The 23371-nt window shown below is 43.9% G+C and overlaps 1 protein-coding gene across 4 annotated transcripts; it reads left to right on the top strand.

The window, feature by feature from the left end:
* The first annotated feature begins 474 nt into the window (after positions 1–474).
* On the top strand, positions 475–22962 carry ZSCAN20 (zinc finger and SCAN domain containing 20). Of its 4 annotated transcripts, none has more exons than XM_022575164.3 (8): positions 475–581; positions 6576–7100; positions 10140–10326; positions 10749–10825; positions 11071–11155; positions 12576–13268; positions 20535–20963; positions 21538–22962. In XM_022575164.3, exons 2-8 carry the CDS (start codon positions 6627–6629, stop codon positions 22791–22793), a joined length of 3201 nt encoding a protein of 1066 aa, XP_022430872.1. In that variant the 5' UTR covers positions 475–581; positions 6576–6626; the 3' UTR covers positions 22794–22962. The 4 variants fall into 4 exon arrangements, with proteins under 4 accessions (XP_022430872.1, XP_089752673.1, XP_022430871.1 ...); XM_089896547.1 differs by lacking the exon at positions 475–581 and adding an exon at positions 3304–6029 and having other exon boundaries at positions 20538–20963; XM_022575163.3 differs by lacking the exon at positions 475–581 and adding an exon at positions 3304–6029.
* The last annotated feature ends 409 nt before the right edge of the window (positions 22963–23371 follow it).

Raw genomic sequence — 23371 nt, 5'->3', positions numbered from 1 at the left:
TCACAAAAACCCAGCGACATGGATGCTATTATTATCCTTACTTCACAGGTGAAGAACGCGAGGTTCTCAATTGATTCAAAGTTACGCAGCTTAACTGTGAGCTGGAAATTGAACCTACAATTGTTCAACTCTCCCGCCCACCAGTGTGGTCACCTCTAGTCACCCTCTCTCCCTTATTTCTTACTGTTTCTGCTTTGATCTCTCCAGGGCCTCGGGCTCTCACTTCGCCCCTTCAATACACCCCGCCCCTTCTCCTTGAATGCCCTCCCACTGGGCGGTGACGTTACCCCGGAGCTTGTGGAAAGGACCGGGATCACAACAGGCCCCACCCTCACGCTTAGACTCTGTTCCGATTTGTTCCGGTGCCGGGGACCCGGAGGAGTGACGCATCTATTGGCTGACGGCATCTGAAAGGCGGCAAGCGGTGGGTGCCGCCCACCGGCGCTCCCGCTGTTCCTTCTGGGAGTTGTAGTCCCAGATGCTCCATTCCCGGGGTGGCGCCGCTCGGACTCCGCATCCCAGCATTCCCTGCGCGAGTCCTGGAACACTTCCGCCCTGTTGTGAAGTGGGTGTCTCGGTGGGTGAGTCCGGGCGGGGCGGGGGCAGCTGAGACTCAAGGCTCTAGGCTGGAGACTTAGGAGTTGGTGGTGTCACGGGGGGCCGGGGAAGGTGAGAGGGGAGAAAGAAGCTTTTATGTGGGGTGGGGGTGAGGGGCGGTCAGAGGATGAAGCGTCCGGAGATGGAAAGGGTCATAGAGGGGTCGGGGATGCGGAGGGAGATAGAAGGCCCTGGGAGTGGAGGTTCTTAGAAGCGTGTGTAGGTGAGGGGACCGGGGGAGGTTCTGAAGGTGGAAGGGTCTGGAGACCTTATAGGGAAGGATAGAGGATTCTGGGGCCCTACAAGAAGTGAAGGTGAGTGGGCCTGAGCATGAAGCCGGACCTTAAAAATAGTGTTCCAGCCCCTACCTGCTCATCTAAAACAAACATCTGAGTTGATACCCCCGTACACTTTCTTTAATGGTCTTGACCTCTGGAACTCAGTGGGTGGGACTGGCTGTTGTGTTCCTCCCCAAACCTGCACCTCTTTCCTTCTGCCTGATGGAAGTGAATGGTACCAACATCCACTTTACCAGGCGCCCTCTGATTCCTCTTGCATTCTTCCACATCCAGGAATATTCAAATCTTTCAGTTTCCTTAATGTATCTTGAGACATTTCTTTGTCAGGGTTTTTTCTGAAGCCTACACCTTTTCACCTCCACAGTTTGGACAAACACATTGTAGCTACCGTGATCTATTGAACCCAAATCAGATTTGGCCTTCTACTTAAAAAGCTTCATTAACTCCCATCACCTATGGAATTAAGTCTGAACACCTTAGCCTTACATTCAAGACCCTTAATGAACTCCCTTTCCAGCCTGATCTTCGTGTTGTCAAGGTTATCCCTATATCTCGGGGAGGCTGTTTGGTTTTCCACCATTATACATGCTGGTCTGTCTGCTGAGAATACACTCCCCCACCCCCCCCATTCTCTGCTAAGAGAACCATTCTTTGTTCTAGAACCAACTCAAAGGTTACTTTGTTCAAGTCACCCCCCACCCCAGCTCCCACAGACCTCTTTTATTGCATTTACCACATTTGATCATAATTATCTGTGGGTTTTTTTTTTTTTCCTTTTTTGTCTCTTCCACTGTACTGTATGCATCTCCAGGACAGGAACAGTTTCTGCATCACCTCCATTTCCCCACTGCCCAGCCCAGAGTAGTAAGTACTTGATGTAAATCAAATAAGTCAGTAAATGCTTGATGAATATGTCAATAAAGACCATCCAGGGTGAGCTTTGCTATACCAGGCTTGAAAACCGCTTCATCCAGTGGATTTCCATGGGTGTGAGCTTTAGTCTTCTCCTGCCTGTCAGGGCCGTCTTTGCTGGAAGCTGATTCAGTGCCTATGGGAGTTTAAGCCAGGGGTGGCAAATACACGGAGTGTGTGCTGCTACTCCCCCTCCTGTGTCTGGAAGTCACAACTCATTGGTCACAACACATACTCACATGGGATTCAGAATCCTTAGCACAGTTGACTGAAGTTGGTGCCTTAAATGAAACCTATTTGCTCTCCCTGGTTTAAGCCCTTAAGTGTAAGGTCAGGCTGCTTTAAGCAGTAGCCTGGACCGTCAGCCAAGTGAGCTTGATAGCCTTCGGGAACTCCCAGTTTCTTTCTTTTTGCAGGTCACAGACTAGTCTTGACCTTTCCCATGGGACTGGGGCAGAGCTGCTCTTCCAGCCCACTGTTTGCTGGCACCCCACTAACCATGTCCACATCCACAGGAGCCAGGATGCCCCTCAGCTTCCCTGGGTTTATGAAGGGATCCTGGCTTTACTGGCAGATCCCTCATTGCTGAGAGGAGTCTGTAACCTTTCTAGGTCTTCCTGGCTATTGGAAGAGACCTTTGAGATCATTTAGCTGAAAGGTGGCAAAGTGACAGCCCACGCTGAATGAAACCTACCATCATCCTCTATTTAATCCTTATGGTGTTTGAAACAATTTTGAGTTGGTTGCCAACATTTAGAATTGCAGAGTTCTAGCTTCTCTGGGAAAAGTTGGAAGGCCTGGGAACACTGGGCCAATGTGCGTCCTGGTGCTCTGTAGTTGGCTGCAGTCCCCGCTCCACTCGTGTACTCATTTACATTGCCTGACCCATAGCCATTTAAATTTGTGACCATTGATTCTAGTGTCCCTGTTTCTTTGCTGTGTTCCCATCTTACTAACTGGGGAGCCTGGGGCAGGTGCTGAGTAGAGTCTGGCTGTTAGCTGCAGTCTAGATAGGCAGCTGCGAGGCTACGTGACCTGTACAAAGTCACACAGCTGGTAAAAGGCAGGAGTGGAACTGGAACCCTGATCTGCTCACCCTCGCCTTCATGTTCTTTGCACTCTCCATACCATCTTCTCAGGGGTTTGGAATACTGGCCAACCTAGAGGAGGCTCTGTGTGATGGTTAAGAAAAACGACTGGAGAAAACTGGGCTTAGATCCCAACTCTACCACGTGCTGGTTGTGGAACCTCACATGAATCTTCTTCATAGAAGCTCAGTTCCCTATATGTGGATTGGGGACATAGTGAAGTCATACCTTACGGGCTAGAAGAATATGATTATATTCTAACGTCAGCACAGAAGGTGAAAATCACATTTAGCCAAAAATCACAGTCAGCTTGAAAATCCTTTGGCTAGGAGCCATTTAGAAACCAACGTGCCGTCTTTTGATAAGCTAATAGCACAGCTGGGGTTTATTGGTTGAACGTTAGAGTTGGCTTGTGTTTAGTGACCACAATATATGAAAGACACTGCTCACTCAGTGGAAAGAGGCTGGGGGGAGCTGAATCAGTCTGGGGACCAGCAGAGTCATGGGTACCATCACCACGTGCTCTGGAATAGACACATAGTGAATGGAACTGGCTGCACTATTTAAATTATGTCCTTTCCTTCTCTTTCTGGTGTTTGTACGTAATTTAGTATGTGTAAGTTACAGATCAGTGGAAGTCAGCTCAACACTAATGACTCCTCAGCTGCTTGCCTGGAAGATTCAGTGAGATCATGAATGTAGAACACTTAGCACCAAGCCTGGCACCCCGTGGGCACTCAATAAATGGATACTCTTTGAGGTTGCTGATCCTAGTGAGCCCCCATATTTCTGGTAGTCTCAGGACTGAGGAATGCCGTTGTCCATTTTTCCTCTGTCAGCTCTGTGTGAAGTCTGCTTTGCTGACTGTGTTGACCTCCCTCTGTGGCTAGACTGCTATTCATATTTGTCTAAGAGAGTAGCAGAAAAATCTTTCAGATTGTATTTGAAACGAGCCTTTGCAACTTTCAAGTATTCCCAGAAGAAAATGCCTATTATCTGAGACTCTTTGGGCCTGGTGGGGCTACTAATTGCCTGTTTTTGTTAGTGTCCGCTCTGTGCCGGAGCATACACCTCTTTGCTTGCTTTCTTGACTGTCTCTCTCATTAGACTGTAACTTTGATGAAGGTGGAGACTGTTTGTCTTACTCACTGTTGGCGCTTTAGCCCCCAGTACAGTGCAGGGTCCATAGTGGGACTCTGCAGATGACTGGCGAATTAGTCTTTGTGTGAGACAGTGATGCAAATGTGTTTGGACTGGTGCATGATTAAGGTGTGGTTAAAAAAGAAATTTCATGAAAGGTTAATTCTTTAGCTCAATGTAAGTTATGGACCTTCCGTAGCCCATGAGGCTTTTGATGTATCCGATTTACCATTTTAATAAAAGGCAAAATTTCCGATGGCCCTGCTGTTTATCAGACACTGGGTTGGGCACTGTGGATACAGAAATGGGTAAGATACAGTAGTGGCTCTAGCAATAGAATCTAATGGGACTGTCAGATGTAAGAACAGGTAACTACAATAGTGTCAGGTAACACCTATGTTAGAGGTACGTGCCAAGTGCTTTGGGCACACAGGATGAGGGAAGGTGATTTTTGGAGAGTGGGGATGGGAGCTGGGCATGACAAGGGCATGTCAAGAAACTCTTAACAGGTGAGGTGACATTGAGCTGGTAGCTGAAGGACAAGCAGGAAGTTGCCAGGTGGTCATGAGTTGTGTTCCTAGCCTCTCCCTATGTGTGTGGAGGTCCTTAGGACAAGCCTTTATTTTTCATCACCCTTGCCTGTTTGCAGACAGTCCAGTCAGATGGCCTAAAATCGAAATATCACCCTCCCTCCATTCTCAATTCAGCTGTGTCATTCCCACTTGGAAGCAGCTAGTAGCCTCCTGTGAGTGGGTGTTTTTAATGTTATCTATATCTGTTGGGAGTGACGCAGAGAGCTCATTTTTCCAGATAACCCAGTGTGAGTGTCCTCAGAGTCTTCATTGTGTAAAAGAAGCAACCCCCAGGCGTTCACTCAACAAGCATTTACTGAGCGCCTCCTGTGTTTACTGCACCTTGCTTATTGTGGGGTGGCGGAGGGGAGGGGTGTGAAAAAGAAGAGTGAGCTATATTCCTTGCCCTCAGTCAGGCTGTAATCTTTCTGGGGACACACGTGTACACACAGCCCTCTAGTACAATGTAGAACATGGGAAGTGTCACAGAGATGGAAATAAAGAGGAGAAAAGAATTCCTTTTGACATCAGCAAGAAGGTCATTCTCTGTTTTTTAATCTAGAAAGTGATTAATTATAATCCTTGCTTCATGACCCATCACCGTTATCAGTTGACCATTATTTCACTGTTTATTGAGTGCTTCCTCTGTGTGCTGAGTGCTGTGCTAGGTCCCTTAGGAAGCGTATGATCTAGTGGGTAAGATAATTACAATAAAGTATGATGAGGGTAATGGTACAGAGCACCTAAGGTGGCATGGGAGCATGTGGCTGAGGATTGAATCTTGTTTCAGGGCACAGGGAGGGCTGCTTGGAAAAAGTATAATTTCAGCTAACAGCTGCGTGAAGAAAGGGACGAGACTGTTCCCAAAGGAGACGGTGGCGTGTGGGAGGGTTCAGAGGGCAGCCTGTTGCAGGAGCCATGAACCGTGCCTGAAACACCCTGCCAAGTGGGAGCGTGGTCAAGAGATGAGGTGGAGACTTGGGCAAGGCTTGCCCTTTATCCTGAGGGCAATGGGAGGCCAGTGGAGGGTGTTTAGCAGGGAAGTGACATGGTCAGATTTTGATCTCATCTGGTTGTGTGAAGAATGAATCAGGGGTTGGGGTGAGGGGAGTGAAGGCAGGGACATGAGTTAGGGGGCTGATCAAGTGAAAGCATGATGTTTTTTTTGACAAGGAGGTGACACTGGCTGGGGATGGAGATGCTGTGAAGGCCAAGAAGACCCAGCTTGGTGATGAATGGATGTGGGAAATTTGGAAAAATATGATGACCACGTTTCTGGCATGGGTACCTTGATGGAAGGTGGTGCCTTCACTGGATGGAGAGCTCCAGAAGAGGGAAAGGTTTTCAAGAGAAAATGATGAATTCAGTTTTTGACCCATTGAGTTGGAGGCGCCTAAGAAAGAGTCAAGTGGAAATGCCTTGTAGGTGGTTGGACTTTGGAGTCTGGAGACAGGTCTCGGCTGGAGTTTTGGGAGTCATCAGTTTAGAGATGGTGAAAAATGGCAAATGGGTGGGATGACCAAGGGAGAGTGTAGAGTGAGGGATTTTGCAAGGAGAGCACTCTTAGAGGAAAGCTTAAGGCCCAGGAAGAAAGACCTTATGGAGGGGGTGACATTTGGAAAGCAACTTGAGGGAAGGTCAGACTTGGGACACATGTAGAGGGAGGAGGGCTGGGCTGGGACCAATCATGGCAGCCTTGATGCCCAGCTCAGGCGTTTAGGGTGTCTCGGAGGATTTAATACTGTGCTGTCTTCCTCCAAGGTGTGCCGGCGGCGGGTTTGGTGGTAGATTGTGGACTAACTTCCCGCTTACGGGAAAGGGCGTTTCTTAGCAGTCCCACCCCACGCAGGAAAGGGCGTTTCTTAGCAGTCCCACCCCACGCAGAGCAGTGGAAGGTGTGTGGGGAGTGGGGAAGGTGAGGCTGCTGGTCCTCTTGCTCACACTGTCCCTTGTCTTTCTGCCTTCAGAGGCTGGGGGAGCATTTCCTCTCCCAGGAGCCCCTTGAGGACACACTACAGATGCAGGAAGACGCTGGACAAGGACGGGCAGCTGAAAGGAGGCATCCAGGAGAGACCATGGCTGTAGCCCTGGAAGCCCGGGCCCAGGCCTCCCCGCTCCCAGAGCCTGAAGAACTCTTGATTGTCAAGCTGGAGGAGGACTCGTGGAGACCAGACTCCCAACCCCGGGAGAAGGACCATGACCCTGTCCCTGGCCCCGAGGCCTCCCGCCAGCGCTTCAGGCAGTTCCGGTACAGGGATGCGGCGGGACCCCATGAGGCCTTCAGCCAGCTCTGGGCACTCTGCTGTCACTGGCTGAGGCCGGAGATCCGCCTCAAAGAGCAGATACTGGAGTTGCTGGTGCTGGAGCAGTTCCTGACTATCTTACCCAGGGAGGTCCAGGCCTGGGTACAGGCACGCCACCCTGAGAGCGGCGAGGAGGCGGTGGCCCTGGTGGAGGATTGGCACCGAGAGGCGCGGGCCGCGGGACAGCGGGTGAGGCAAATAGTCTGTTCTCCAAGGAACAGGTCAGGCAAGGTAGTGGGGCTGCAGCTAGGTTGATAATTGCCAAAACCACAATAATAATATTATCAAGCATCTGACATTTATCGAACAGTACCATGTACCAGGCACTGTACTAAGTGCTTTCCATGTATTAACTCATTTAATCCTGTCACCAGTTAAATGAGATAGATACCGTTAGCCTAATTTTACCCATGAGGAGACTGAAGCAAGGGAGAGGAAGGTAGTTGGCTCAAGGTCACTGGCTACTAGATGGTAGAGGCAGGATTTGAGTTCAGGCAGTCTGATTCTGAAGCCAGGATTTGTAACCACTGCTCTAAGCCGCCTCTCAGTACCATATTCACAGTCATTTAATTTGTATTGTGTTTTATACTTAACAGAATCTTTTTACATATGTGATCTCTTTGGATGCCTACAGCAGTAATGTAGGTAGACAGAAATACAGTCCATGTTTACGTTAGGGTTCACTCTGGGTGCTGTGCATTCTATGGATGTGGACAAATGTATAACGGCATGTGTCCACCATCATAGTATTGTACAGAATAGTTTCACTGCCCTAAAAATCATCTGTGCTCCACCTATTCATCCCTCCTTTCCCCCCAATTTCTGGCAACCACAAAGCCACAGATCTTTTTACTATCTTCATAGTTTTGCCTTTTCCAGAATGTCATATAGTTGGACTCATACAGTGTATAGCCTTTTCAGATTGGCTTTTTTCAATTTGTAATGTGCGTTAAGGTTCCTCCATGCCTTTTCATGGCTTGATAGCTCATTTCTTCTCAGTGCTGAATAATATTCCATTGTCTGGATGTACCATGGTTTATTTGTCTGTTCACCTACTCAAGGACCTCTTGGTTGCTTCCAAGTTTTGGCAATTATGAATAAAGTGGCTATACACATCCGTGTGCAGGTTTTAGTGTGGTGCACAGGCATTTTTGATGGATTTTTAAAAAAAAATTCAAGTACAGTTGATTTACAATGTTGTGTTAATTTCTGCTCTACAGCAAAGTGACTCAGTTATACATATATATACATTCTTTTTCATATTCTTTTCCATTATGGTTTATCACAGGATACTGAATATAGTTCCCTGTGCTGTACCGTAGGACCTTGTTGTTTTTCCATTCTATATATAATAGTTTGCATCTGCTGACCCCAAACTCCCAATCCATCTCTCCCCTGACCCCCCTCCCTTTGGCAACCACAAGTCTGTTCTTTATGTCTGTGAGTCTGTTTCTGCTTCATAGATAGGTTCATTTATGTCATATTTTAGATTCCACATATAAGTAATATTGTACAGTATTTGTCTTTCTCTTTCTGACCTACTTCACTTAGTATGATCATCTCTAGGTCCATCCCTGTTGCTGCAGATGGCGTTATTTCATTCTTTTTTATGGCTGAGTAGTATTCCATTGTATATATGTACCACATTTGATGGATTCTTAATTCACCTTACCCCAACCAATATCCTGCTGAATTTTTGCCTCCTGATTGTCACTTGAATCTACTTCTTCTGTGTCTACAATGACCGTCCACAGAATGAGAATCTTTGCTTAGGTGTAGCAATAGTTGGAGGAGCTGGGGCTGGGAGTGAGGATTATTGTTGAGTCCAGTCCACAGTACTTCTGTGGGTTATAAGATTGTAACTATAACAAAGTTATTTTTATCTTGAACACAAAGTTATTGTTTTCTTAAAATGTTGATAAACAGGTGTTTTCTCTCTGTGAACCACACAGGACATTGTTGGGTCCCCTCACTGGGAATGGCTTTTGATGATCATGGCCCATTCTTATATATCTTCTCAAAGATAAAGTTCCTCTCTGTGAGAGCGGATTTGAGTTTTCAGATTGGCCAAAAGATTTTTGGAGTGAAGTTTGGCAAACTCAATAATAAAGTTTGATGAAGATGGATATTATTTTGGGTAAAAATAATAAGGTTCAGGGCAATGTATATATATATAGTTGCTATCTTTTGTGTAAAAATGGGGAAAATAAGAAAATATATTTACAGTTGCATGTATATAAAGAAACTTGAAAGGATGCAGAAGAACCGTGTTTACCTGTGGTGAGGAGTCCAGGAAGATACTAGGCAGGTGGAATGGAGACAGGTGGGGATGGGGTATTTTCACTGATTATATCCTTGTGTATATTTTCTATTTTTGAACGATGTGAGTATTGAAAATGCCCATTGAAAAAATTGTAATACTTTTTTTAAAGTTAGGTGTTTCTATGACACAATGAGATTGTTCTATTGTTGGGGTTTTAGGGCCAGGAAATAACATCTCAACCACTACCGCTGAATTTGGAACCAATTGAGAGAGAGATAAGAAATTAGCTTTATGATTGATAGAGCTGAATTGGGTAATGTTATCTCTTAATTGATTATTTCCTTTTATTATATGTATATTCTCCATATCTCTGAGTACTTTTTTGCCTAAACTTCTACATTGAAATTAAAATTGCCACTTCTGTTTTCTTTTTGAGTTACAGTGCCTTATCTCTGCGTATCTTTCTGTTTTGAGATCAGATGTGCCTTTCTGAAACAGCACATTCTTTCATTTCATTTTAAGATTCCATCAACAATTCTTTGAATTTTCTTTGCCTTTCAGCAGGAATATTTAGAGCAATTACATTTAGAGTTATAGTTGTATCTGCTTTTATGCTTCCTTTTGCCTTTTAACATATACCTGGTTAACTTTTATCTTTTTTTTTTAATGTCACAAAAATTTTACATAATTTATCTTGTTATGATTCAAAAATGTTTTGAGTAATAGTGGCCTCATTTAGACACTTGCATAGCCTTTCTGTGTTGAATAGAAAGTACTCATTTGGTGGTATAAATGCTGGTATGTTTACTGAAATTAGTCTGACGGCTTTGTCGTCAAACGTTAAGCTATCTTTGGTTTTTAAAAAGAGCCTGTTAACCTGTGAACCACAGCTGTACTCAAAAGAACATGCCCTGCCCTACCAGTTATTGAACTTACGGTTGGGAATTTTGGCTGTCTGTGTGTAGGAACTGGAACTGTGTGCAGAAGAGACCAGGTCCTTAAAGACAGTGAAGGAATCTCAGAGCTTCCAGCTGTGGACAGCAGATCACTGGCCCGAGGGACAGTCCCAGAAACAGTGGGTGAAGAATCCATGTCCTGACCTTCCCAAGCATCTAGACACCAAGATGGCACCACAGCCCTTGAAAGAGAGTGGTGAGTACCAAGAGTCAGGGACCATCAGGGAAGAGGGGTAAGGGGTGGGGGGGTGAGGAAGGGTGCCTGAGGAGGGGTATGCAGAATTCAAGGCAAGGGCTACAGCAGTGTCTGATGGACACCCTGAGAAGTAAGAAGATGAAGCTCCCAATGGCGTTAGCATACCCCACTGTAGCTGAATCATGTAGCAGGTTCAGGCTGGGCCTGGGGCAGGCTGGTGATCGTAGGAGTTCAGGGCTGACATCTCACACATGGCAGCTTAGGAGCTAGATACTCTAGAAGGAGAGAAAGTGGAAGTCTGCACTGGCTACAGGAATAGTCTCAGTTTGATCCAAGCAAGGGTTTAGGAAAGCTGGACCTGAGAGGGAGGTGGTTTTTTGGGAACCAGAGCTTGGGTTTCAGAGATATTTCCTCCTCCTCAGGTGTCCTCACTCCCCGAGTCCCTACTCTACCAAAGATGGGAAGCGTTGGAGATTGGGAGGTGACAGTGGAGTCTCAGGTAAGCTGCTGTTTGTTCCTCCTTTCCTGTCATTACTTCTCCTGTGCCCTTGCCCTGCTCCTCTCTTCTCTCTCTGCCCCTCATCCCCTGTCCACTGGGCCTCTCCTGGGTCAAGCTGCTCCTTAGGATGCTAGCCTCACACATGGTATCGCTGTGTCCATTATATTTCCTGGGGCCTGGTGGGACTCCCAGGCTGTTTTGAAGGGTCAGTGACATTTGAGGTCCTTCTGTTGTACATCCCGCAGGAAGCTCTGGGTCCCGGCAGACACGCTGAGAAGGAGTTCTGCAAGGACCCTCCAGGAGACAGCTGTGGGAACGGCCTGCCCCTGGGTAAGGAAACAGTGCCCTCTGGATAAGATACTCTCGGGTTTCCAGTACACTCAGTTCCCAAGGAGTGTTTCATCACTCCCTAAGACTCATGGCTCTGTGAAGTCTCTGGAATTTCAGACCTAGGGAGAAGACGTGCTCTTTGTGGCCAGCACTGTGGCAGCAGGGACGGGGTGTGGGGCGTGGTTTTCTGGGCCGGCAGGCTGGCTGCCAAGAGCCTGCCCTCTCAGCGCTCATTATCTTTTATTTCCTCAGTACATTCACCACCGTCCCAGGGCTGCGCCCAGCCTGCTGGCCCAGAAACCCAGTCTTTTCAGCATCAAACAAGGTCCATCTCTCGGGGCAGAGTCAAGTGAACTAAGCCCAGGAGACTGACGTGTTTAAACCACAATGAGAAATAAATATCACAGGGCTCAAAATACTTGAAGCCCTTATGACCAGCACAGACCCCTTTCTCTTTAGGCACATTTTCACAGGAAGTCAAACAATAATGAACATTTCCCCATGGAGCCTGGGATCAGTAAGAGGAGAGTTAGACGTGAGAGTGGGATAAGGTAGAGAGACAGTGGCAGGTCTGACTCACGGCAGTAAAGTAAGACACTAGGAGCTGTTGGCTACTTGCTGGGCAGTGTATCCTTTTTACACATGATGAAAAGTGTGCCCTTTTTACACATGATATCTGGGGAAAATAGTGTTCAAAGGAACAACCTTTGGGAAATGCTGAACTACAGAATCCTTAAGCCTCTTTTAGCTCTAAACTCTTTCATCTAGTTTTCTTCAAATATCTATTTTAATTAAAGCCTTCCTATTTGCTGTGGTTGGGAGCTATTGGGACATTTGTCCTTTAAACACAGCTAAGTGTTTTGAGAAATATGGAAATTTATTTTCTCACAGTATTGGAAGTCCAGAGGAGGGTATGCTCCAACCACAGTACAAATTGGCTCAGCAACTTCACAGCGGACCTGGGTTCTTTCTTTCTGTCTGCTCTGCCATTCTTTGTGTCAGCTTCATATTAAAGGTATTTTTTGTCGTAGGCAAAAGGTAGATGCCAACGGCATTTGAGACCTCAAGTTCCTAGCAAGAGAGACTCACACCACACACAACCTTTCCTCCAACTGTTAAATTTATTCTGATTTGACTAATTTAGGGCATGTGCCCATCTGTGAATCAGTAACAGTCACTCTTTTGCATGATGTATTTCATAACACCAACCAAAAAGCAAATGAACAAAGCATACAGGTCAATATATTTCTGATGAGATTACCTCTAGTTACCTCTCCCTTTCTTTCCAGACCTCTTAAGGGATTAGCTTGGGAATTTCTCTTTAGTTTCTTGCAGGCAAATGTTTCAAGGACTTCTTAGACAAACGCCTTGCTCAACAGATCCTTTCTACTTAATCATGTCTCTTCTTCCTTTTGTATAGGAGTTCCAGTTTTAAAACCAACCGTCATCTCCCAGCAAGAGCAAGGACCAGAATTTTGGGGTCCAAGATTTGTAAAGTCTGGACAAAAGAACCCTGAAGATTACAGCTGGGATACTGAGCAAACAAAACCAGCTCAGGCATTGGCCTGGAGGGATTCCAAGGCCTGGGAAGAACGATATCAGTGGGACGTGGAGGATGTGAAAGTATCAGGTGTGCACTGGAGCTATGAGGAGACTAAGACTTTCCTGGCAATTTTGAGTGAGTCTCCTTTTTCTGAAAAACTCCGGACTTGTCACCAGAACCGCCAGGTGTACCGGGCCATTGCAGAGCGGCTGAGGGCACAGGGCTTCCTGCGGACCCTGGAGCAGTGTCGCTACAGAGTCAAAAATCTCCTACGGAATTACCGGAAAGCCAAGAGCAGCCACCCGCCGGGGACCTGCCCCTTCTATGAGGAGCTGGAGGCCCTGGTGAGGGCTCGGACGGCCATCAGAGCCTCAGATGGCCCAGGAGAGGCTGTGGCTCTCCCCAGGCTGGGGGACAGTGACATGGAGGTGGATGAGCAGGAGGAAGGGGGCTGGGAGCCTGAGGAAACAACGGACGACTGTAATGGTGATGACAGTCACCTGGCCACTGAAGAGTTCGTCCACAGACCCAGGATTCCAGGGGGCCCAGCTCTGCTCCAGAGTCGTATTGGTAAGAACATTGGGGCTTAATCGGATCCAGATTCCAACCCTCTCACCAACCAAACCTCTGCTCTGTAGTTCAGGGCACAGTCTGGAGTGATGCTGCTAGAGTAGGTCATCCTCAAGCTCCTGTTCTCTCTCCTATGATCAGTTCTGCTTGTTTGAGTTTTCTTAGTTATAGAAGCAAACACTTAAATTTTTTTAAAATTTTTTTTACGATTTTTAAAGGTTACTTTCCATTTACAGTTATTACAAAATTATTGGCTATATTCCCCATGTTGTGCAATACATCCTTGAGCTTATCTTACGCCTAATAGTTCGTACCTCCCATTCCCCACCCCTATATTTGCCCCTCCCCACTGGTAACTCCTAGTTTGCTCTCTTATATCTGTGAGTCTGCTTCTTTTTTGTTATATTCACCAGTTCTATTTTTTAGATTCCACATATAAGTGATAACATAACAGTATTTATCTTTCTCTGTCTGAACTTATTTCACTTAGCATAATGCTCTCCAAGTCCATTCACGTTGCTGCAAATGGCAAAATTGTGTTCATTTTTATGGCTGAATAGTATTCCATTGTATATATATACTCCACATCTTCTTTACCCATTCATCTGTTGACAGACATTTAGGTCGTTTCCATGTCTTTGCAATTATAAATAGTTCTGCTATGAGTATTGGGGTGTATGTATCTTTTCAAATTAGTTTCTTTGTTTTTTTGGATATATACCCAGGAGTGGAATTGCTGGGTCACATGGTAGTTCTATTTTTAGTTTTTTGAGACACCTCCATACTGTTTTCCACAGTGGCTGCACCAATCTACATTCCCACAAACAGTGTACACTAGGGTTCCCTTATTTCCACATCCTCTCCAATATTTGTTATTTGTAGACTATTTGGTACCAGCCATTCTGACAGGTGTGAGGTGATATCTCATTATAGCTTTGATTTGCATTTCCCTGATGATTAGCGATATTGAGCATCTTTTCATGTGCATGTTGGCCACCTGCATTTCTTCTTTGGAAAAATGTCTATTCAGTTCTTCTGCACATTTTTAAAATTATTTGCTATTTTGACCTATGCTTTTTTATATATGTTGGATATTAATCCCTTATTGGTCATATCATTTGCAAATATTTTCTCGTATTCAGTAGTTTGTCTTTTCCTTTTGTTGGTGGTTTACTTTGCTGTGCAAAAAGAAGCGAACACTTTTAAAACCTTAAGCGACCTTAAAGAGCTAATTCAGTATTTCCCAGAGTGTGTCACTGGTAGTATGGGGATGATCATAAGTGTTACCTGAGTGAACTTTTAATTTTAATGTGTATGAGCACATCAACAGGTGATTTCACAAATAGTAAATTTAGGCAAAGAAAGATGTTGAGTGAAATATTTAATAGAGCAGAAATCATGACAGTGTATACTTGAACAACTGATGCTAGGGAAACACCCAGTCCCTGTAAAACTGGAAATACAGAAGCCCAAGCTGTGAAGTGTCGAGACCAGAGCCCAGGGATCCCGCCTCCAATTTTATTTCGTTTTCCCTCCACCATGCTGCCTCCCTGGCTGCATCATTTAGATGCAGAGGAAATGAAAATAGACCACCTCCTTTTCCTTCTTCCACAAAAGAGGAAAGGGATCTCAGTTGGACTCTGTTGTAAGATTATCTGGAGTCCACTTATGTCTTTAGGGATTCTCAGTTCCCGTGTTTGTTAAAAAGGCAATTCATCAAGTAAGTAGAGAGTAAACTTATACGAGCCTCTTAGATAGCCTAATCCACCAGCGGGCAGAAAACAGAAGCAAGAAGAACTACAGTCCTTCAGCCTGTGGAACAAAGACCACATTCACAGAAAGATAGACAAGATGAAAAGACAGAGGGTTATGTACCAGATGAAGCAACCAGATAAAACCCCAGAAAAAAAACTAAGTGAAGTGGAGATAGGCAACCTTCCAGAAAAACAATTCATACTAATGATAGTGAAGATGATCCAGGACCTCAGAAAAAGAATGGAGGCAAAGATCAAGAAGATGCAAGAAATGTTTAACAAAGACCTAGAAGAATTAAAGAACAAACAAACAGAGATGAACAATACAAAAACTGAAATGAAAAATACACTAGGAGGAACCAGTAGCAGAATAACTGAGGCAGAAGAACGGGTAAGTGACTTGGAAGACAGAGTGCTGGAATTCACTGCTGTGGAACATAATAAAGAAAAAAGAATGAAAAGAAATGAAGACAGCCTAAGAGACCTCTGGGACATTAAACACAACAACATTCACATTATAGGGGTCCCAGAAGGAGAAGAGAGAGAGAAAGGACCTGAGAAAATATTTGAAGAGATTATACTCAAAAACTTCCCTAACATGGGAAGGGAAATAGCCCCCCAAGTCTAGGAAGCGCAGAGAGTCCCATACAGGATAAACCCAAGGAGAAACACGCCGAGACACATAGTAATCAAATTGGCAAAAATTAAAGACAAAGAAAAATTATTGAAAGCAGCAAGGGAAAAACGACAAATAACATACAAGGGAACTCCCATAAAGTTAACAGCTGATTTCTCAGCAGAAACTCTACAAGCCAGAAGGGAGTGGCATGACATTCTTAAAGTGATGAAAGGGAAGAACTTAGAACCAAGATTACTCTACCTGGCAAGGATCTCATTCAGATTCGATGGAGAAATCAAAAGCTTTACAGACAAGCAAAAGCTAAGAATCAAAAGCTTTACAGACAAGTGAAAGCTAAGAGAATTCAGCACCACCAAACCAGCTCTACAACAAATGCTAAATGAACTTCTCTAAGTGGGAAACACAAGAGAAGAAAAGGGTCTATAAAAACAAACCCCAAACAATTATGAAAATGGTAATAGGAACATACATATCGATAATTACCTTAAGCGTGAATGGATTAAATGCTCCCACCAAAAGACACAGGCTCGCTGAATGGATACAAAAACAAGACCCATATACATGCTGTCTACCAATGACCCACTTCAGACCTAGGGACACATACAGACTGAAAGTGAGGGGATGGAAAAAAGATATTCCATGCAAATGGAAATCAAAAGAAAGCTGGAGTGGCAATACTCGTATCAGACAAAATAGATTGTAAAATAAAGAACGTTACAAGAGACAAAGAAGGACACTACATAATGATCAAGGGATCAATCCAAGAAGAAGATATAAAAATTATAAATATAAATGCACCCAACATTGGAGCACCTCAATACATAAGGCAACTGCTAACAGCTATAAAAGAGGAAATTGACAATAACACAATAATAGTGGGGGAATTTCACACCTCACTTACACCAATGGACAGATCATCCAAACAAAAAATCAGTAAGGAAACAAGAGCTTTAAATGACACAATAGACCAGATAGATTTAATTGATATTAATAGGACATTGCATCCAAAAACAGCAGATTACACTTTCTTCTCAAGTGCACATGGAACATTCTCCAGGATTGATCACATCTTGGGTCACAAATCAAGCCTCAGTAAATGTAAGAAAATTGAAATCATATCAGGCATCTTTTCTGACCACAACGTTATGAGATCAGAAATCAATTAAGGGAAATAAACATAAAAAACACAAACGGATGAAGGCTAAACAATACGTTACTGAATAACCAAGAGATCACTGAAGAAATCAAAGAGGAAATCAAAAAATACCTAGAAACAAATGACAATGAAAATACGACAATCCAAAACCTATGTGATGCAGCAAAAGCAGTTCTAAGAGGGAAGTTTATAGCAATACAGTCCTACCTCAAGAGTCAGCAAACATCTCAAATAAACAATCTAACCTTCCACCTAAAGAACTAGAGAAAGAAGAACAAACAAAACCCAAAGTTAGCAGAAGGAAAGAAATCATAAAGATCAGAACAGAAATAAATGAAATAGAAACCAAGAAAACAATAGCAAAGATCAATAAAACTAAAAGCTGGTTCTTTGAGAAGAAAAACAAAATTGATAAACCATTAGTCAGACTCATCAAGAAAAAGAGCGAGAGGACTCAAATCATTAAAATTAGAAATGAAAAAAGAGGAGTTACAACAGACACCGCAGAAATACAAAGCATCCTAAGAGATTACTACAAGCAACTCTATGCCAATAAAATGGACAACCTGGAAGAAATGGACAAAATTCTTACAAGGGTATAACCTTCCAAGACTGAACCAGGAAGAAATAGAAAATATGAACAGACCAATCACAAGTAATGAAATTAAACCTGTTATTAAAAACCTTACAACAAACAAAAGTCCAGGACCAGATGGCTTCACAGGTGAATTCTGTCAAACATTTAGAGAAGAGCTAACACCCATCCTTCTCAAACTCTTCCAAAAAATTGCAGAGGAAGGAACACTCCCAAACTCATTCTATGAGGCCACCATCACCCTGATACCAAAACCAGAGAAAGATATCACAAATAAAGAAAATTACAGACCAAAATCACTGATGAATATAGATGCAAAAATCCTCAACTAGCAAACAGAATACTAGCAAACAGAATCCAACAACACGTTAAAAGGATCATGCACCATGATCAAGTGGGATTTATCCCAGGGATGCATGGATTCTTCAATATATGCAAATCAATCAATGTGATACACCACATTAACAAATTGAAAAAGAAAAACCGTATGATCATCTTAATAGATGCAGAAAAAGCTTTTGACAAAATTCAACACCGATTTATAATAAAAATTCTCCAGAAAGTGGGCATAGAGGGAACCTACCTCAACATAATAAAGGCCATATACGACAAACCCACAGCAAACGTCATTCTCAATGGTGAAAAACTGAAACCATTTCCTCTTAGATCAGGAACAAGACAAGGATACCCACTCTCACCACTATTATTCAACATAGTTTTGGAAGTCCTAGCCATGGCAATCAGAGAAGAAAAAGAAATAAAAGGAATACAAATTGGGAAAGAAGAAGTAAAACTGTCACTGTTTGCAGATGACATGATACTATACATAGAGAATCCTAATCATGCCACCAGAAAACTACTAGAGCTAATCAATGAATTTGGTAAAGTCACAGGATATAAAATTAATGCAGAAAAATCTCTTGCATTCCTGTACACTAATGATGAAAAATGTGAAAGAGAAATTAAGGAAGCACTCCCATTTACAATTGTAACAAAAAGAATAAAATACCTAGGAATAAACCTACCTAGGGAGACAAAAGACCTGTATGCAGAAAACTATAAGACACTGTTGAAAGAAATTAAGGATGATACAAACAGACGGAGAGATATGCCATGTTCTTGGATTGGAAGAATCAGTATTGTGAAAATGACTATACTACTCAAATCAATCTACAGATTGAATGCAATCCCTATCAAATAAGCAATGGCATTTTTTACAGAACTAGAACAAAAACTCTTAAAATTTGTATGGAGACACAAAAGACCCTGAATAGCCAAAGCGGTCTTGAAGGAAAAAATGGAGCTGGAGGAATCAGGCTCTTGGACTTCAGACTATACAACAAAGCTACAGTAATCAAGACAATATGGTACTGGCACAAAAACAGAAATATAGATCAATAGAACAGGATAGAAAGCCCAGGGATAAAACCACGCACCTGTGGTCAACTAAAATATGACAAAGGAGGCAAGGATATACAATGGCGAAAAGACAGTCTCTCCAATAAGTGGTGCTGGGAAAACTGTACAGCTACATGTAAAAGAATGAAATTAGAACACTCCCTAACACCATACACAAAAATAAACTCAATATAGATTAGAGACCTAAATGTAAGACCGGACACTATAAAACTCTTAGAGGAAAGCATAGGAAGAACACTCTTTGACATAGATCACAGCAAGATCTTTTTTCATCCACCTCCTAGAATAATGGAAATAAAAACAAAAATAAACAAATGGGACCTAATGAAAGTTAAAAGTTTTTGCAAAGCAAAGGATACTACAAACAAGATGAAAAGACAGCCCTCAGAATGGGAGAAAATATTTGCAAATGAATCAATGGACAAAGGATTAATCTCCAAAATATATAAACAGCTTATTCAGCTCAATATTAAAAAAACAAACAACCCAATCCAAAAATGGGCAGAAGACCTAAATAGACATTTCTCCAAAGAAGACATACAGATGGCCAAGAAGCAGAGGAAAAGCTGCTCAACATCACTGATTATTAGGGAAATGCAAATCAAAACTACAATGAGGTATCACCTCCCACCAGTTAGAATGGGCATCATCAAAAAATCTACAAACAACAAATTCTGGAGAGGGTGTGGAGAAAAGGGAACCCTCTTGCACTGTTGGTGGAGATATAAATTGATACAACCACTATGGAGAACAGTATGGAGGTTCCTTAAAAAACTAAAAATGGAATTACCATATGACCCAGCAATCCCACTACTGGGCATATACCCAGAGAAAACCATAATTCAAAAAGACACATGCACCCCAATGTTCATTGCAACACTATTTACAATAGCCAGGACATGGAAGCAACCTAAATGCCCATCTACAGATGAAGGAGTAAAGAAGATGTGGTACATATATACAATGGAATATTACTCAACCATAAAAAGGAATGAAATTGGGTCATTTGTAGAGATATGGATGGATCTAGAGACTGTCATACAGAGTGAAGTAAGTCAGAAAGAGAAAAACAAATATGGTATATTAATGCATATATGTGGAACCTAGAAAAATGGTACAGATGAACTGGTTTGCAGGGCAGAAATTGAGACGCAGATGTGGAGAACAAACGTATGGACACCAAGAGGGGAAAGTGGTGGTGTTGGGGGGTGGTGGTGGGATGAATTGGGAGATTGGGATTGACATGTATACACTAATATGTATAAAATGGATAACTAATAAGAATCTGGTGTATAAAAAAATAAAAATTTTAAAAACCAAAAAAAACCCCAATAAATAAATAAATAAAGTAGAGCACATGTATTGAATGGGTACAGAGACAGTGTCTTGTATCTCAGTTACAGGCCTTTCCCTGAACCAATCAGCTGAAGCCAGGAACGTGGGTCAACTGGTATAATATGGCCACTTAAATCCTCCCCTTTAGCCAAGACACTTAAATGTTAATAGAGTCTCTTAGAAGGGGGTGGGGATGGGAAGCCCTGGCACAGCCTTGAGAAACAAGAGTATATTATTTGCTGGTGTGCCAGGCACCTGGACGATTTCCAAAGTGCCTAGGTGTTTAGCAGGGCAGGTGACCCCAATCCCTGACGACCTAGGCAAATCTCATCAAGTCTCTCAATTCTGAACTCTTCACTCCTGACAGCAGGTGTGCACTGGGGCTACGAGGAGACCAAGGCCTTCCTGACCATTCTCAGTGAGTCCCCATTCTCTGAGAAGCTTCGCACTTGTCACCAGAACAGCCAGGTGTACCGGGCCATTGCAGAGCGGCTGTGTGCACAGGGCTTCCTGCGGACCCTGGAGCAGTGTCGCTACAGATTCAAAAACCTCCTTCGAAGCTACCGAAAAGCCAAGAGCAGCCACCCACCTGGGACCTGCCCCTTCTATGAGGAGCTGGACTCGCTGATGAGGGCTCGGACTGCGGTTAGAGACATGGGGACCAGCAAGGAGGCAGTGGGTCTTCCTACTTCTGGGGAGAGTGGTACCCAGGTTGTCAACCAGGAGGCCTGGGATGAAATGGCAGGTGAAGATGCCATCAGATCTCCAACCCCAGGTCCTAAAACCCCAGACACTGGTAAGCTTGGAGTAATTAGATGTCCACAAAATCTGCAAGCATGCAGAGAGAGTGTGGAAACCAGGCACATTTCTTTTCTCTGAACTAAAAGAGAGAATGAAATTGAATAAGTTAAGGATTTGTGCTTCGCTGAGATTATCCAATCTCTAGCTTAGTGTAATCCCCTAAATAAGAAAAGCAGTCAGTCTAGATTTTACTTGGATTCATCTGGGAAGTTATAGAGTTTATTCAATCTCATATGACATAGGCCGTACTGAATGTACCAGGAGAAGAAAGTGTTCATTGTTCAGTAGTGGGATAGGGTAGCTGGCCAGGGAGACTGACAGCTGGCTGCTTGGGCTGGGGCTTACGGCTCCCTTGGTGGAGTTAGCATGTCCCAAACTCTGTTCCTAAGCTTTACAGGTCAGAAATGCCTGTGTGCGCTGAAACTTGATCAATTTCATGTTAGTCACATTTATAAGCTGTGAGATATAAAATATAAGTACAAATTCATGTTAGCCAAATTCACAAGACACAAGATCCATATGTATAAATAGACACTAACTAATGAATGCATTTCTGTCCATTCTTTCAGGTTTTGAGATGCGGCATGAGGATGAAGACCAGATTTCAGAGCAAGACATTTTTGAAGATTTGCCTGGAGCCTTATCAAAGTGTACTGCAGAGGATTGCTACCCTCATGATTGGGGGGAAGACAGTGAAAATGAAAACGAAGGTAAAGGGCAGTGGGGAAATCCATCCCAGGATCAGTGGGAAGAATGTTCTTCTGAAGAGGACCTAGAGAAACTCATCGATCATCAAGGCCTGTACCTTGCAGAGAAACCCTTCAAGTGTGACACGTGTGTGAAAAGGTTCAGCCGGAATTCACAGTTAATCGCCCACCAGCGGATACACACAGGTGAGAGGCCCTACAAATGCCCTGAATGTGGGAAAAGCTTTAGTGACCGCTCCAACTTCAATACCCATCAGAGAATCCACACTGGAGAGAAGCCCTACAAATGCCTTGAATGTGGGAAAAGCTTTAGTGACCACTCCAATCTCATCACCCACCAGAGAACGCACACGAGGGTGAAACCCTATAAATGTGGGGAATGTTGGGAAGGCTTCACCCAGAGCTCAAACCTTCTGAAACATCAGAGAATCCACTTGGGAGGAAATCCTGATCACTGTGGTGAGCCTGGGAAAAACTCTGGCCAGAGCCCATCCTTTAGTGCTCACTGGAGGAACTCAGCAGAGGAGACATCTCTGGAACAAACTCAGAGTGCCAGTAAGAACTTGAATTCTCCTGGAGTGCAAAGCACCAACTCAGGGGATAAACTTTATCAGTGTTCCGAATGTGGAAGAAGCTTCTCCAAGAGTTCTGCCCTCATCAGTCACCAAAGAATCCACACGGGAGAGAAACCATATGGATGTGCCGAATGTGGGAAAAGCTTCAGTAAGAGCTCCACTCTGGCCAACCACCAGCGAACCCACACTGGGGAGAAGCCGTATGAGTGTGTGGACTGTGGGAAATGCTTCGGGGAGCGTTCCAAGCTCATCACACACCAGAGGGTGCACACAGGAGAGAAGCCCTACAGATGCCTCGAGTGTGGGAAGTTCTTCCGTGACCGTTCCAACCTCATTACCCACCAGAGAATCCACACAGGAGAGAAACCTTATAAGTGCAGAGAGTGTGGGAAATGCTTTAACCAGAGCTCCAGTCTTATTATTCACCAGAGAATCCACACCGGGGAGAAACCCTACAAGTGTATGGAGTGTGGCAAAGATTTCAACAACAGCTCCCACTTCAGTGCCCACAGGAGAACCCATGCAGGAGGGAAGGCGTCATAGGAGACAAAAGAGAAAAACGTATATTTAAATCTCCCAAGATCCTAAGACGTATGCTAGAAAGAAACTGTCCCAATTTTTAAGATTAGCGTGTACCTGGGGAACTTACCTTGGTACAGTCCAGGTAATTCGGAAGTGAATTACAAATGCTAACGATCCAGATTTGAAGGCACTTTTCTTAAGTGTAGTGTGTTTTTTCTCCTGCAAAAAAACCCACACAATCCTCAGGCTGCCCTTATATTTACTGTTGTGTAAGAGCTTTATCAGTGTTTGAGCCAGACTGGTAACTGAGGGGATTAGAGGTAAATCAGTGATCCTGAGCAGTGATTCTAGACCTTTCTGTGCCTTTACACCGTCCACCTGTACACACGCCCCATCAGTGTACGTTGGCAAATTCTCATACGTGGCCATTTTCCGTTGGGGCATAACCTCCCGGGAGAACTTTGAGACTCTCCAGTGATGGGGGCATAATTGAGAATCAGTGGCCTAGAGCAGCCACCATGAGCTTATCAAAGGGTAGAAACAACAGTGACATCATTACTAGATCATTATTAATAATAGCAAAAGTAGCCAGCATCTAT

The sequence above is a fragment of the Delphinapterus leucas genome, chromosome 1 (genome assembly GCF_059928025.1).
Source record: "Delphinapterus leucas isolate spDelLeu-1000000601 "Yukka" chromosome 1, BTC_Dleu_Yukka2, whole genome shotgun sequence".
NCBI classification, from domain to species: Eukaryota; Metazoa; Chordata; class Mammalia; order Artiodactyla; family Monodontidae; genus Delphinapterus; species Delphinapterus leucas.
This window is presented reverse-complemented; position numbering and strand designations above follow the sequence as displayed.

Bases quoted from the DNA above. Each gene is read 5' to 3' on its own strand.
- ZSCAN20 (XM_022575164.3), top strand. From the start codon at position 6,627: ATGCAGGAAGACGCTGGACAAGGACGGGCAGCTGAAAGGAGGCATCCA. The intron at 10,826-11,070 runs GTAAGCTGCTGT...TACATCCCGCAG, and splicing joins AGGTGACAGTGGAGTCTCAG to GAAGCTCTGGGTCCCGGCAG. The intron at 20,964-21,537 runs GTAAGCTTGGAG...CCATTCTTTCAG, and splicing joins TCCTAAAACCCCAGACACTG to GTTTTGAGATGCGGCATGAG.